This window comes from Postia placenta (assembly GCF_002117355.1).
Source record: "Postia placenta MAD-698-R-SB12 unplaced genomic scaffold POSPLAscaffold_11, whole genome shotgun sequence".
Lineage (NCBI taxonomy): Eukaryota > Fungi > Basidiomycota > Agaricomycetes > Polyporales > Adustoporiaceae > Rhodonia > Rhodonia placenta.
Window position 1 is genome coordinate 505,646 of NW_020169842.1, and position 14,761 is coordinate 520,406.

The window sequence follows — 14,761 nt, forward strand, 5'->3', positions numbered from 1 at the left end:
GCAGACGGCGGTTCGAAGAGATGAAAGGGTGGCATTCTTCGACGAGACGCTGACTGCCGGTGCGCTTGGAGTTTTGCTGCGCAATACAACGAAGAGAACGCTGCCACTGGGCTTCCATAATGATTCGTATTAGTAGCCGCTGAGAATTCCCCGACATAGTGCAATGAAGATGGCGGACAGAAAAAAGCTCGAAGGGCGAATCATGTTGAGCCCGCCCAGCAAACGCGATGGCGCGCTGCACGTGCTCCTGTCTAAAGCGCCGACCTCAAACTCGCGTTCAACGGGCCTGTAACCCGTATTCACTGCCACTCAGACGTGCTTCCTAAGGAGCAGGCTCGACATGCTACATATTCATGGGCAGCTTTGGCTCACCATTTTTGGTGTGGATTGCGTCTCGAACAAGGATGCCATTATTAGAGGACTCTTAATAAAGCTACAAGACGTTGTATCCATCGTATGTATGATCATGCGGTGGTATCTCTAGAATGCGGAGTGGATGGGAGGGCACAAGCGTAAACCATGCCAAAGGCGTGAAATTAGTCCGTTTCATTTCGTGAGTCATGCGAGTATCCTTCATATCTAGTGGGGGAAAACGGGGCGGAGTGTGCCATTCATTTTCGTGCGTATGCGCTCGCGGCGCGTATTCGCTCGCCGTAGTGCCAGAACAGCCATGGTCTGTTCAAAAGACTGCATGTCAGCTTCTAATGAGGCTGGTAAAGAAGGAGACGCGTACGCTGGACACCCGATAACGATGGCGACTGCGGCGAGGATTGTGTCGCCCTTGCCATATCCTAATGCATTGTACATCGCGGGAGCAAAGAGTGGGAAGCCAAACCCTGCGCACGATCGCAGGAAAGTAACAGCCGCGAGCGCTGTTTACACAGAATGAGCTTGGGTAATCAGGCCATGATGAAATACCCACCTGACGCGGCGTGCAGAGTAAAGGCGTCGATGACATATGTCTGTATGCACTGGAAGTTCAGAATCGTTCCTGCGCCCACAAGTGCAATGCCAATGTCGGGCCCAATCCAGTGCGTCTTCGCTTGGGCCGTCCACCCCGTGATGAACAACCCGGCAGGGAGCAAGAACGTGCCCGGGACCATGGACGCTGGTGAGGCACTCATTAATTGTTTGACTCTATGAATGTTAGAGTCAGGACATACGAAGACGATACTCGGGCTTCCCGACGCCGCCATTCTTCTTCTGGAAATACTTGTAGATCTTGTCGAGCATCCGCGCGTTGACCTGTGATGCGCCTGTCAAGCCCACACCCAGCGCGAAGTAGTTCAGGCCTGCGATGCCGACATCTTCTCCGTACGTGGTCTCGAAAATTGCGGGGATTGTCGTTAGGAATACTAGAGATGTAAAGTCAGCGCATGTAAAGATGATAATCAAGACAAGACGCGACGCACAGTACAGCGTGCCATATATAAATGCCATATAGATACCCAGCAACTGAATTATGGGTTCGCGGAAGAACAACTTGAACGGCCGAATAAGAGCTTTGGAGAAGATCGACCTCCAGCTACGGGTAAATGTTTTCAGAACCACTGACGAGGGAAAAGGGAGATAACACCTACTGTCGGTCACTGGTGTCGAATGCAGTACGCACATGGCGGGTGCGCGCTTTCTCCGGATCCATGGACATACGAATGCGCTTCGCCTTTTGTTCCAGCAAGAATGGCGCAAAGGCTGTCGAATGTTGGTCAGCTTAGGACAAAAACTCCGAAACGAGGGACGCACTCTCTCGCAGGAACAGCACGCCGAGAAATTGGATGAATGCATCCACGATACTTGTGGCCCAGAACTGCATACAAAGCACGGTCAACGCATCGCACAGCAAAGTAAGATGGAGACATACCACCCATCTCCATGTCGATCGCTCGGCAATCCATGCTCCGCATGCGGGCCCAATGACCGGACCAAGGAGTGGTGCGAGGGAATAGAGGGCAATCGCCTGTCCTCTTTCCTCTGTGCGCCAACAATCACCGATCACGCCTCCACCTATCTATTATAACTGAGAATGTGTTAAAACCACTGTGAACAACGACGTACTGCTAGCGGTGCACTTCCACCAAGACCTGCAAGGAAACGGAACGCGATAAGCTGGCCTTCATTCTGCGCAAATCCACAGCCCAGATTCCATGCTATACCAGGTCACACGATCAACTTTCAGCTTGAACGCTCGAGACAAGGGTGCTTACCGAGGTACCATAAATTCGCAAGCTGAAGAACCCGCGAACGGCCAAAGATCTCACTTAATGGCCCGAGGAATAAAGGTCCACATGCTGCCTTGACGTCAGTCTCGTAACCCTAGCACTGAGTAACAGGCTTACCCACCATACGCTAGGACAAAGACGGACGTCAGCAACGCGATGACGGCACTGTTGGTTATGCCAAATTGGGCCGCGATTTGATCGCTGGCTGGTGCCATCATTGACGATGAGACTGGACTAATAAATGTGAACGCGGACACGATGGCGGTCGCGGCCCATTTCTTCTTGAAACTCCAGCTAATCCCAGTCAGATTAATGTAGTCCTTGAGATAATTCCTGGACGTACTCACTTTTTCGGGTTTTCAGGGTCGTCTGGTCCTTCCCAGTCGACAATTTCGACCTCAATATCTTCGTCTGACCCAGTGTTATTCTGGGCGTCGGACATGCCTTGGGCGTTCTCTGAAGGCACACTGTGCGAGACGGAATTTTCGGGCTCCTTGACGGGCGCTTTCTCTGGCTCGTCCTCGCGTAATGTGGGGGTGGCGGACACTGGGCGTGATTCACGGCTTGATGACATCACTCCGGATTCACTCAACTACACTATGTACGCCGAGTGGTCTGCGAGTGGGGAGGGGATGTGGCCGATGCGGGGTCAGGCAGACGCAGAACGCCCCGACGATAGATTCTTATACTGTCCGACCAAGTCAGCGGCATGGCTGGAGGCGGCAGCGCTAGCCGTGGAGGTCCATGTCTGAGTGGGCCCATCAAACAGCCGACATCAAGCCGATCCTCCGATATGGGCGGCTAACGGCCAACGGGCCAGATCTCGCCCTCAAAGAGCCAATCAACTGCCCGTCTGTAGATCGGGACCGTGCCGATTAGGACGTCACTTCGGCAGCTGGCCGATGTCCGTCGTGCCGGATCTCCATTCCATGTTTATCACGTCCGCCGCAGCCGTGATGCCGCCTGCATACTATCTCACGGTGCTTCTTAAAGGTCATCGACATTGCTCGCTTGCCGCTTCAGTCGGACGCTCTCCTGCGATGCCATAACGAGGGAGCCAATGTTGCCGTTGAGTGAAGTGAAGGTGGCCTTAGGGCATCTGTATTTCACATCTATAGGTGAGCGCTGCCTTAATCTGACGGGGTCATTTTTGAGGCGCCGACCAACATGTTGGGAAAACAAACCAACGGAGTTCCTCCAAAATGATCGCGTCTGTGGCACTTGATCGCAATGGTCGCGCCTATGTCTTGACATGATGCATGCGCCGGCATGCTCGACTTGAAGCAAACATCCCTATTTATACCATACCTCTCTTGCTTGCATTGCCATTGTATATTTTGGTGTGATCTCAGAGGGACTGGGCATCGCTCAAATACTGACTAACAGGGTTGTTAGCGAGCTTACAGAGCAATCTTTATGGGCGTTAAATGCGCGTTAGTGCGCGTTGTAGGTTCTTTACTTACGACGCGTCCTAGTAATCGCGTAGCGTCGTGGTAACATGACTGCCCCTTGCGTAACTGTGGTTGACCCCAACGCGCTTCAAGGTGACCGGCATCTCGGCTAGTGCACCTCGAGCCTTGAGTCAAGCAACTGCAAGACTTGGTCTCGTCCCGCCGTATCTGTACACCACCGCGAAAAGGGATCTGGATACGAGACCCACTTGGCTCCGTACTGCGGACTGATCCCGGGTAGCAACCGCATCGTCAACAGTGCGATACAATTACACACGATGCGCACAATATTAATCATGTCGGCGCCGGCGAGTATGACAGTCAATGGATGACTAGGTTCGATTGCTGACAGGGTGTCTAGAAAGAGATTTGTTCATACACATGCATAGATAGCAAAACGACAGCTAAAATCGACAAAGTAATACACGTCCGGAATACCATCCGGAGCTTAGCTCCAGGACCAGCGGGATGCAAGCAAGATATCACACCTTCGAACGAAATTGTGCATGAGCGTAACCATCATCTCCTACATAGGCACGTTCTCCTTCCCGCGCAGGATGTCTCTTACCGGACTGTGTGACTGCTTCCTCGATGACGCCTTCAAGGCAGACGGGAGGAACGGCTTGTCGTCTCCAAAGCTGACGTCGTCCACCGCATCCCACTCCTCCTCCAGCAGGCTCGGCTGTCCAGCACCCAAGCGCATGGGAGAGTCCGTTTCAGCAAGAGTGGACATTGGTGCGTCAAACCCAGACAACTGTAGGCGATCCCGTTGACGCTGCGCGAACACCGCGGCCGCGCCTCCTGGCGTCGGCATGGGGGGATTGAGCTTGGTTGATGGAGGGGGCAAGGCACTGCCCAAACCTAGAGCGTCGAATTTGCGCACGAAGGCTGCTAAGGCTTGGCGTTCATCCTCGAGCTTCATGCGCGTCTGCCGGGAGGTGAGCAACGCTACACAAGGCCCGTAAGGACGAAGGGCGTCACCTTCTTCTCCTTTTCCAGCTGTTTCACAAGCTCATCTGCCCACGCCTCCTTCTCCTCGCGCCGCCTCACCTCCGCTTCGAGTTTGGTAATCCATTCCCTCTCCACATCCTCGCGGACCGCGCGCAGCGGCTCGCCGAGGTTGTCCTCGTAACCGTTCACGACGATCTCTAGCTCGCGGATCGTCTTGGCTTGTCCAGCTAGAAGCCTGTCCTTCTCGCCCTCGGGAGCATCTGGGGAAAGCTGTGGGCGTGCGAGCAGCGCAGCTTCAAGAGAGAGTATCTGCGTGGACTGTATCTCCATCTGCCGATGAGCTGCAAGAAGCTCTTGTTGTAGCTGCCAACAGCGCGTATTATCAACATCTACCAGCTAATGCAGGCGTCCAGCCTACCTGGTACGGAGACATGTCGAAGTCAATTTTGGTGGGACTGGCAGGCCGCGACTCATCTCCCCTGGTCTCATCAACAGTTTGGCTGGTCAGGATGAGCTTGGTGAGTTGTCTAATACGCGAATTCAGGTCATTCATGGCGCGCGACTCATCGAGTTGCTGCACCACATAGCCAGCGATCAGAGCACAGACAATGTATAGAAGAGTGACACGCACCTCTCGAGCAGACAGGCGGCGGTTGGTGGTAGGTGCATTGGCCTCCTTCTCGGCGAGCCGCTTCTTGAGCTCGTCGATCTCCTTCTTGTATCGTTGGAGCAACGCCTCCGTGTCAACGATCTCTTTCTTCTGTGCGTTGAGCTATGGCTGCTGTCAGTTGCTTGTTCTCATATAGTAAGTAGACCAAACAACTTACCTGGACTTTCTTGATCCTTTGCGCGAAGAGCAATGTGCTGGTAGACTCGCCAGTAGCCGTGGCGTCGGGGTTGATGGTGCAAATGACCGATATTCGCGCATCACCGGATAATGAAGGCTGGAGCATACGGGTCAGCTTCGAGTTGCGGAATGGCACATGATCACTGGAGACAAAGCGCGGTCAATATTAATTGTCATGTCATATGCTACCGGATTACTCTTCTCACTTCTTGTTTTTTGCAGAGTTCTCCGCAAGGGTTCCAATGACTGTGCCCAAGGTCAACAAACTAGAGATGGCAGTTCTTCAATAAATAATCACGTTGTGGCAGAGAAATGCTGAAGTACGTGCCTGGTATTGATGTACTTGCCTTCGCGTGTTCGTTCCTTGTCAGAAGTTGCTTTCTCAGAACCTGCAAGATCAATCAAGCTCTGTGCACGATGAGTCGTCTTAGCATAGTGGCTGTGCAAGCAAGCAGCAATGCATTACCAGCACAGACGTCTGTACACTACGTCCGCCCTTCGCTTGCAACCGCGGTCCCCCAGGCGTCGGCGGTCGGAAGCCTGGCGTCGATCGACCGCTAGGGGCCGAGTCTGAGCCAGAGCCAGAGCCAGAGTTGCGCTCCCTGCTCTCAATGACGACGCGGAATACACTATGACTCCGACTACTGCGCTCATTCCAGTCCGTACTGGCGGTGCGCCGGTTGCCCTCGCCGCGATGTAGCACCTCCCGTACGCCCTTGAGGCTCGTGACGACCTCCTCGCGGAGCGGCGTGAGGACGATGTTCGCACCAGTGCCCTGTATTTGCACCGGCTGCGAGACGCTCGAAGACGGCGGCGCGAGCAGGTCGTGGATAGCCTCATTATAGATCTCGAGGTATGAACAACGTAGAAGGTATTCACGAGTAGGGGTCCGCCGGATGTATGCGAAGATGTCCTTCATAGCGCGGGGTATAATTCCGGGCTGATCTTCGTCACCCGTCTAGATGGCAGGACATCTAGTCTCGTCACATTATTGAGCTGGGGCTTGGCACATACCAAGGTGAACGTCTTGCCGCTTGCTGTCTGCCCATAGGCGAATATGACTGAGTTGTAACCATCCATGGCGGCGCAGACATGGCTACGAGCAACCGCGTTGTACACAGGCTTATTCTCAGAGCCTGTCAGAACCTCATCAAACCGGAAATCTTGTGGAGGGTTGGCCGTCGTCTTAGCGTATTGGGGGTCGAGCTTGATGCTCTTTGGAGTGGTGTCGGCGACTTGCCATGCCGATGTTGCGTTAGTGGGCCGGATCCTGTATACAGTGTGCAGCTGCTGTGCTACATATACCGTTCGCCAACATCCCTACCTTATGGATACGAGAACCTTGTCTTCCTTGCCGTAGTCCGCCAGGGCGGACTCGTCGATCTCACCGGAGATATCGCCCGGTTCCACAGTCTGGAAGTCTACCAGAGCCTCTTCCGGGTCTACTCTACTGACGTCCATATCGCTCATCTTCGGAAAAGGAAGCGGGCTCTCTGCCCCTCTGCGTGGTGTAGTCGGCGTCTTAGGTCTCGAACCAGAGGAGCTCGACCCGTCCGTCTTCGTAGGCGTGCCAGGCACAGAGGCCAGCTTGGGTCTGGGCTTGCTAACGTGTCTCGTGCGAGACTCCGTGGACAGAGCAGCCTTGAACTTCTTCGCAGAACCAAGGAGGCTGGGGGTCGTCGATCGCGGGATGCGGCCGGTGTTCGTGAGGTCATCGCTAGAGGCTGAGAAGGGTCGTTTCGGCGTGAATGGCACAGAGCGCGTGAACTTGCTGGAGCTTGAGGAGGAGGATGAGGTCGCCATTGCAGGGTATATCGGAGAGCGTCGTGCGCCGCGGTAGGCGCGCTATGTTGGGATGTGAACCGTGGAAAGAACATGGGGACGCGACGAGCGCGTAGCGTCACGTGCCCGCGATCAGACGGCGCTCAAAAAGTCATAAAGCCTCGTCGAGGCCGTTTTTTCTTCTCATTCGTCTTCCTTGTATTCCCTGTCGCTGCCTGCTGGGTTCGTTGCTATTTTGTAGCGGATTTCATACGGTGTATGACCCCTCGGGTGCTGGACGCTTCTGAAGGTAGGAGTACTCACTATGGTATGGGTATGTTGAGCAAGAATGTTGGTGAGTACCCATATCCATTTAATGCGCGTATACAAATCGCTGTCGATGATTCTATTATGATTTAATGAGCCCAATTCGCCTTGGCGAATATGACCAAGGTGGATGTGACGACAATTTTTTACTGAGACATTATTCTATTTTCACCATCTATTGGATTCTTTCTATCAACGTCCAAAATGCTGATTACCACACTTCTAGGTATCGTCTTCACCGTCTTTGGCAAGAGTGGTTGTTTCAGAATGAGGTTATGGCGGAGTTGCTTCCTTCGTTGCCCTGCTTCTTCAGTTCTGTCACGGGTGCCCCGAATGAAATACAGTTATCAGTACAACGATCAAAGGGTCTGAGTGTTATGCGTTCCTTGATGCTGCTGGTGATGACACTGGAAACCGCATATGTGTGAGAGGATTCGACGTAGTATGCCCACATTTGATGCCTGTATTAGACAACCCCAGAGCACTTCCCTCCTAGTCTGCGTTGCTAAATTCATACGGACATGGATGACAATCGGTTCATCTGTTCTTTCCCCGAAGCATGAAGTCTCGAAGTGTTCGTAATCGTTTGTGTATCTTCGTATCTACTCTCGTCTCAGGACAAATGTGTTTCATGCCCAACCAATATTTTTGGTTACGTGTCAAAAACACTCCATCATCATCATCAGGCAGACTCAAAGATGTAATGCAGGAATTGAGTGGCCCGTTATATTGGAAGCACCCTACGTCGACATTATACACGACTGAACACTATTAACCATGATGTACTACTTTAGTAAGTCCGTGTCACTAAAGTTTGTCCAAAAGTTCGTGCGTGACCGTCAGAGCATAAGTCCACAGCACATTAGTCCGATGAAGCATTGTCCTAGGATTCCTGCGAATCCTGCAATTGATCGTTATGCATACGCATAGTTACTGCGTCTTAAGCCTCGTCATTGATGATGGTGAACTGGGGACTGTAATTGCCGGAGTCGCCGAATACTTGAAATCAACAGTAAGCACGGCTGATACTGTGATGAGAGGGAGATTAAGCTACTCACGGACAATGGCATACTCATTCCCCGTGGTGACGTTGGGTGCGGTCACCTCATAACTACCGAGGAGGATAGAGAAGTTGGCAGCAATTGGGTTCTCTGAGATGCGACACATGAGTCCTATAATTACTGAGCATTAATTAACCGGAAGCTTACCGTAGTCCTGGAGGCCATTCGTCGCAAGTACAATGCGGCCGTACTTGTTGGTGATGTTAACGGGGGCACCCGCGGTTTCCCTGCAAGCGCTAGTGAGAAGAGGCTGGACATGCACACCACCAAGACACTTACCAAGTGACGTTGTACTTCTCGCCCGCGTACCATACCGTGCTCGCATTGGGCGAGGTGATAGGGGGTACAAAGACGTCACGCGCCACATGAACGGGGAACGCAGTGACAACAGCGAAGATCGAAAGCAGGGAAACAAGGAAGAAGGTCGTGAACTTGTTCATGGGCATCTCGTAAAGCGTTGGTCGTGAGTGTGCAAGGGATTTGCAAGCGAGTTGGGTGAGCTCAGCTGGGGAACACAGCGCGGAGCGGGCTTGCTTATATAGGGCTGTCGCGCCGGGTGCAGCATGCCGGCAGCGGCCGGATTGCATTTGCTCATCAATTCCTTGAGCGCCTTGGCGTCCCGATCTGTCCTGCGATCCGCTATCCGCTCCACGGGTGCGGCATGTTGCCCGCTCGAGGCCTCGTAGGGTGTCCCTCGCATGACCTTCCCGCACCGCATTCGACTCCCTCAACGTTCAAAGGGGCTCATCTGCACGGCCAATGTTCATCAATATCTCTGCACCGCTCTCATTAACCGTGGTCGGCGTAATGTTGTGCAGACGGAACTGAAGCTGCTGTGTCATGGGAGCTGCGCGTTGCGTCTAGCCGCCTGTTCTCCAGAATTTTCTATATTCGTCTAGAGCGAACCACCGTCTTCTCTGGTCGATCGGCAGCGCTTCTCGGGACGTCTCTGCCTGCGATGGGCATGGGGCCGCGGACTGCAGTCACCGCTGCCTTAGCATCGCCTCTTTAGTACATGAGGTCGCAGGGCTAGACGATTACTGTCAGCATTTTGAGGTTGCACGCCGAAGCTGCCAAAACCGCCCTTTGCAGTGAGAAGCATCCGCGTAGTATCCACATACAATTCGTGAAGTTAGCAGTGCGAATGAGATTCCAAGCTCAGCGCTCAAGACCAGGCCCAGATTGTCTTTCACACCGCGTCCGATCGGTGCCCGGCCTCGGACGTCAGAGCTATGCGCACAAATGAATCCCGAGGCCTTCGGGACGGCACCTGACAAAACGAAGCAAGTCTCACTCGTGCATTATCGGCTAGCCTCTCTGGATCTATTGCCCTCTCATTGTCTCGTACCCATCCCCCCGTATCCGCACCCCACCACCGCGAAAAGGGGGTCTGGGGCAGTTAGATAGGCGCACCCCCCCTGGATTAAGCGCCCTACAAGCGCCGGAATGTAACGGTCACAGTAGGCTTCTGGTACCTAGAAATGACGCGATCTTTGATCGCGTTCCAAATCCGGTACTCACACCTAGCAGGTCGTGCTCGAGACTGGTGGACGCTACATTGTGGTCTGCCACAGAATCTCAAGTTTACTTGTTTCAAGCATCTTAGATAAGCCCCACATACTATATCCACCAGCAACCTAAGTATTTCATGAGATATACCCCTCCAGTAACATCATGAGGATGCCACAGATACTGAAAGGAGAAGTTGCAGCTTTCATCATGATGCTTTCCACATGATACTTCATTTGGTCATAGAATTACAGGCTGAGTTTTGCATAGATATTTTTTGTGTGGCCTTTCAAGTATTTTACAAGCTCAGGTATGCCTTTGTTGACACTTCCTCGAGCACGACCTGCTAGGTGTGAGTACCGGATTTGGAACGCGATCAAAGATCGCATCATTTCTAGGTACCAGAAGCCTACTGTGACCGTTACATTCCGGCGCTTGTAGGGCGCTTAATCCAGGGGGGGTGCGCCTATCTAACTGCCCCAGACCCCCTTTTCGCGGTGGTGGGGTGCGGATACGGGGGGATGGGTACGAGACAACCCTCTCAGTGCTTAGCGGTCAGCTGAGACCCCGGTTCGCATAGCGGCCAGGATCGCCTCATCCGATGCTGTGCCTCCCCGGGTAGTCGGCAGACCCCCCAAGTCGGCAGTCACGTAAAAGTAACACATCCATCACGATTACGGTTGGCGGGTGGGCGCAGGTCAAGATATGGTAACTAAATATGGGGTCCTGCCTCGTGTGGTACCCCGTGATAGATCTCAGCGTGACAGAGCCTCAGACAGACCATTACGTAACTTAAACAAGGGCTGAATTCTGCTCGACGGCATCGGCGGCATGGGAGATGGGGCGCTTATGTAACCATAACTGAGTGATAGATGCTTGGAGACCTATGCTATATTCTCAAGGTATGAGCAGTATTCGCGCCATATGATACAAATAAATGAGTTACTCGCTTCTCAGGAATAATATGCAAGCACTGAGATCTGAAGGCTTGAGGTGCGACAGCGCAAAGTGTACTATGCCAATGTCCGATTACGTAAGGTCCTGCTTCGAGTCTGTAAATATACACATCTTTCAACTCCATATATATCTCCCTCTAGCCTTGTACATTCTCCTTCTAAAGTACAATTTGAGTAAATATAGCCGGTCAAATACCATAGTAATTGTGCATCATGATGTGCTTGAGAATATTAGTAAAGTTGCACATATACAGGCTGGCACATTAAGTTGTGTACGACACGCCAAGTAAACGCAACCCAATTATTTCTTGATACCATATGCTCAGCCATCTTATCATGATAACGGTCTTAGGTACATACTCCATTTTGGTATTCCAATGGATGATTTGCTTGCCAAAGGTATCTTATGTAAGCATGATATAAGCGCGGATATCACACACAGTATCGATAATGGGAAAATATATAGACCATTACCGTCACTAGACGTTACAACTTAGTCACTCTGAGGACCCCGGCAAGACCCGATCAGTGGCTGAGGCACGAAGTTAGACCTGCGCCCACCCGCCAACCGTACACGATCCATCACGCGTGATATTTCAAGGTCCGCTTAGCCAACGCTTGTGATCGGAAAATGAAACTCCGACACAAGCTGTTACAACCGAGGCGTACACCAGCGTGACAACGGCTTGAGCTGGTCCTCAGGAAGGGACTCCAGAACTGCTGCACCGTTCGCTTTCGTTCAAGCTGGAAATGAAAGCAGGCATACGAAAACCTATGTCTATACAAAAGCACGAAGGTAATCGAGTACTGTGGAGGGAGATACTATGAAATTGCCGACTTGGGGGGTCTGCCGACTACCCGGGGAGGCACAGTATGCCAGGAAATGTTATGATGTTGTGCCTGTACTCGAGGCCGATGCTCAACTGCAGGCGCGGAGTGTCTTGCCCTTGTGGGGACGTCGCACCCTGCGAACCCGGCGCAGAGTTCGGTCTTCGGCCAACTTCGGAGGCGCCTCAGCGTAGTTGCGCAGGCTCCGCGGGGGTAAGTATCCACTCCATGACGAAGGCTGACGTGCTCGCTGCTGAGTTTGCGGAGCACCAATCTATTTAAAAGACTACAAATTGACATGACGACTTACGCAGAATCATTTCAGTACGTGTGTCGGATTACCATGCTGTGTCCTTGGCTGGCGATTTGCGTGAAAGATCCCCGGGGTATAGTCCAAGGGTGGTGCATCGACCTCTGGCGCTGTCTGAGCTGCTGTTGCCTAAAACAGTGTAACAAAACATCGTATAACGATTCTACAGCGGGAAGAAGATCATTGTGTCGTTCTGACCTTGCTATCCGTCGGAACAGCTCATGCTCTACTGACATTGAATGAGCCCATACCTAGGATCTATCATTATTCCATTTGCAATGTATCGACACGTACCGCTCCCGATGTGTAACGAGTATAGGACTCATTATGTCATGATGTGATATATCCGAATGCGACCAAGCATCCTAAAGCATGTCCTCCCAGTCTGCCTATCTTGAGGATAAAAGGTTCTGTATCGAGCCTGTGTTAGCATAATCCAGGAAGCCCGTCCATGTCTGGACAGCACACAAGCAGGGGCTGAAGAAAGATGCGCCACGCCCCGGGTTGAACATGGGAATGTGTGGTCAAAGGTGGGCTGTCAAGTATTAAGCGTACCTTTGCCGTTGCCGGAGAATGGGAAACACTGCCAGTCATACCTTCAATCGCCTCCATTTGCACACTGCCGCCCAAAGAGCGTGAATACATGCGTCGTGAAAAGGGAGTCTTCCGAGGCCAGACATGGATGATACCGCCGTTTTTATTAACTCTGGACCCGTGGAGACTGTCAATACACGTCTTCCAAATAGGGAACCTCATTACTATCATGACACCAAAAGACAAGCCAGGAATTAGGCGGCGACAACAGACTGTTCAGTGAAGACACTTGAAACATCAGTAGATGTAGGGAATGATACGATATGGCACAAGGGTCGTGTATTTTTCCCAGTCCTTGCCATACCTGCGAAGCAGATAGACGATCAGTGATGAGCCTTCTCAGGGAGCGGATTGCCTCACTTTTTCTTGCAGTTCTCGTCATCCCGCATCTGCCTGTGCACGAGCAGCACGAAGAAGTACATCACGTAGAAGTAGGTGATGGGTGTCTCGAAGCCAGTGGGAAGGGACCATGCCAGAGCCATCACGAGGTCGCCGCTAGAAGCACCGTCAGACCACCGCACGGAACACATGTCAGCATGCGACCTACAGATAATTGGGGTGCTGCAGCCACCCCCACCAGCCAGAGATAAGGAGCTTCGAGCCACGTTCGGTGGTCATGTACTTGAGGTCTTCGCACGCACAATTAATGTCAGCTGACAGTAGACAGCCAGGAAGAGGGCTTACTCTTCGGGTTGTAGCCGTTGCGGAAATCGTTCTTCTCGCCATTCGCTCCGCGGAAGATCCAATAGCCAAGCAGGTTCACCGAGACGACGGCTCCAGTCCAGATAGGGCCCAGCTCCAGCTGCTTGAAGACCAGGTAGCGCGCTTGTAGCGAGTACACGAAGGGCACCCAGGTGAGATCCCCGACAGACAGCATGAAACCGAACCCGTCGGTTGTGATATCCATTGTAGTGAAGATCGCAGGCTATGCAGTAGTCTGAACTTTGCAGCCATGCTTTCACGATGTGCGTGCACGTACCTCGTTGTATAATGAGTCGGCCACATACCAGAATTGGAACAGGCACGCCAATCCCATCGAGTCGGTAATGCTGCCACCACGGCGTACGGCTTGCTCACATGCCATACTGATATCGATCAGGACCCACAGAATAAGGCCGGGACGGAGTTCGTTGAAGGACTTGATATCAAAGGAGCCAATGGAGGGGTTCAGCTCCCTGCCAATGAAGAACTGCATGTTGTTGGTTAAACATCCTCAGCCACATGTGATGAGAAACGTACGTCGTAGATCACATTGCCACTGTTGCCACCTAAGGCGAGAAGTGCGCCTTGACGGAAGGACGCAGCGTAGCATCCCGCCGCTTGTACTACACTCATGAGCAGCGAAGCCGTGACGAATCCAATGAACTTGTCATAGAGGAATGTGAACGACTCTGGCCCGAAACGCCAGATGTAACCAGAAGTGAGTCCTAGCGTAAGCAGGAATGTTGAGAATGCTAGGGATGGATTAGATGATGTAGGGTCAAGATTGTTGTGTTCAAAATCACCATTGATTTTGTACAGCTTCTTTCCGCCGTCGCGCAACTGTGACCCCTCTACCCAGTCTCCAGGAAGGATTGCCCACGCCAAAACACAGAATGCATACCAGCCCAGGTAGATCAGTGCTGCCTGCGTATCCCAGAGACTTTTCCAGAAAGAGGGATCGCTTAAGGTGTCAATGACCGCCGGGTAGGAAATTCGAGGCGGGCAGCCACCTGAGGTTTCTGAACATCCGAAGTAAAGGGCATATGCTGTGATGGGAACGAAAACGGTCACAAGCAATGCACCAGGAGGGCCGAGGAATTCGTAATGGGTCGTCCTGGGATTGAGAACGGTCGTGGAGGTCAACGCCATAATGCCAGGATGGTGGAAACGGCGTAACCGCGACGCGTCTGAGCGCCCTGAGTTTTGAGGCCACGGAATGACGCGACGGGGATTGTGACACGATCG

General features: G+C 52.6%; 4 protein-coding genes across 4 annotated transcripts; all 4 read right to left on the minus strand.

Moving 5' to 3' along the window:
• Positions 1-611: 611 nt before the first annotated feature.
• Positions 612-2,437, minus strand: POSPLADRAFT_1149721 (hypothetical protein; the record flags this gene model as incomplete). The annotated part of the gene is made up of 11 exons (XM_024486342.1): positions 612-675; positions 734-872; positions 923-1,108; positions 1,164-1,355; positions 1,413-1,525; positions 1,581-1,692; positions 1,744-1,807; positions 1,862-2,008; positions 2,056-2,147; positions 2,205-2,288; positions 2,341-2,437. The coding sequence occupies 11 exons, from the start codon at positions 2,435-2,437 to the stop codon at positions 612-614; spliced, it is 1,290 nt and encodes a 429-aa protein (XP_024336567.1).
• A 1,759-nt stretch (positions 2,438-4,196) lies between these two features.
• On the minus strand, positions 4,197-7,271 carry POSPLADRAFT_1048250 (hypothetical protein; the record flags this gene model as incomplete). Its single annotated transcript, XM_024479475.1, has 10 exons — positions 4,197-4,598; positions 4,652-4,984; positions 5,040-5,195; positions 5,253-5,393; positions 5,449-5,611; positions 5,675-5,734; positions 5,797-5,876; positions 5,935-6,426; positions 6,483-6,738; positions 6,793-7,271. 10 exons carry the CDS (start codon positions 7,269-7,271, stop codon positions 4,197-4,199), a joined length of 2,562 nt encoding a protein of 853 aa, XP_024336568.1.
• A 1,225-nt stretch (positions 7,272-8,496) lies between these two features.
• Positions 8,497-9,063, minus strand: POSPLADRAFT_1035320 (hypothetical protein; the record flags this gene model as incomplete). The annotated part of the gene is made up of 4 exons (XM_024477073.1): positions 8,497-8,555; positions 8,615-8,707; positions 8,765-8,844; positions 8,897-9,063. The coding sequence occupies 4 exons, from the start codon at positions 9,061-9,063 to the stop codon at positions 8,497-8,499; spliced, it is 399 nt and encodes a 132-aa protein (XP_024336569.1).
• A 3,837-nt stretch (positions 9,064-12,900) lies between these two features.
• Positions 12,901-14,677, minus strand: POSPLADRAFT_1040775 (hypothetical protein). Its single transcript, XM_024477799.1, has 7 exons — positions 14,320-14,677; positions 14,054-14,268; positions 13,794-14,003; positions 13,499-13,739; positions 13,362-13,443; positions 13,175-13,309; positions 12,901-13,118 (listed from the first exon to the last, which is right to left on the minus strand). The coding sequence occupies exons 1-7, from the start codon at positions 14,663-14,665 to the stop codon at positions 13,052-13,054; spliced, it is 1,296 nt and encodes a 431-aa protein (XP_024336570.1). The 5' UTR covers positions 14,666-14,677; the 3' UTR covers positions 12,901-13,051.
• Between the last annotated feature and the right edge of the window lie 84 nt (positions 14,678-14,761).

Excerpts from the sequence above, each read along its gene's own strand:
- POSPLADRAFT_1040775 (XM_024477799.1), bottom strand. The coding sequence starts at position 14,665 with ATGGCGTTGACCTCCACGACCGTTCTCAATCCCAGGACGACCCATTAC. Across the intron at positions 14,269-14,319 it reads GAAGCTGTACAAAATCAATG|CATTCTCAACATTCCTGCTT; the intron begins GTGATTTTGAAC and ends ATCCATCCCTAG. Across the intron at positions 13,310-13,361 it reads CTGCAGCACCCCAATTATCT|CGGCGACCTCGTGATGGCTC; the intron begins GTAGGTCGCATG and ends CGGTGCTTCTAG.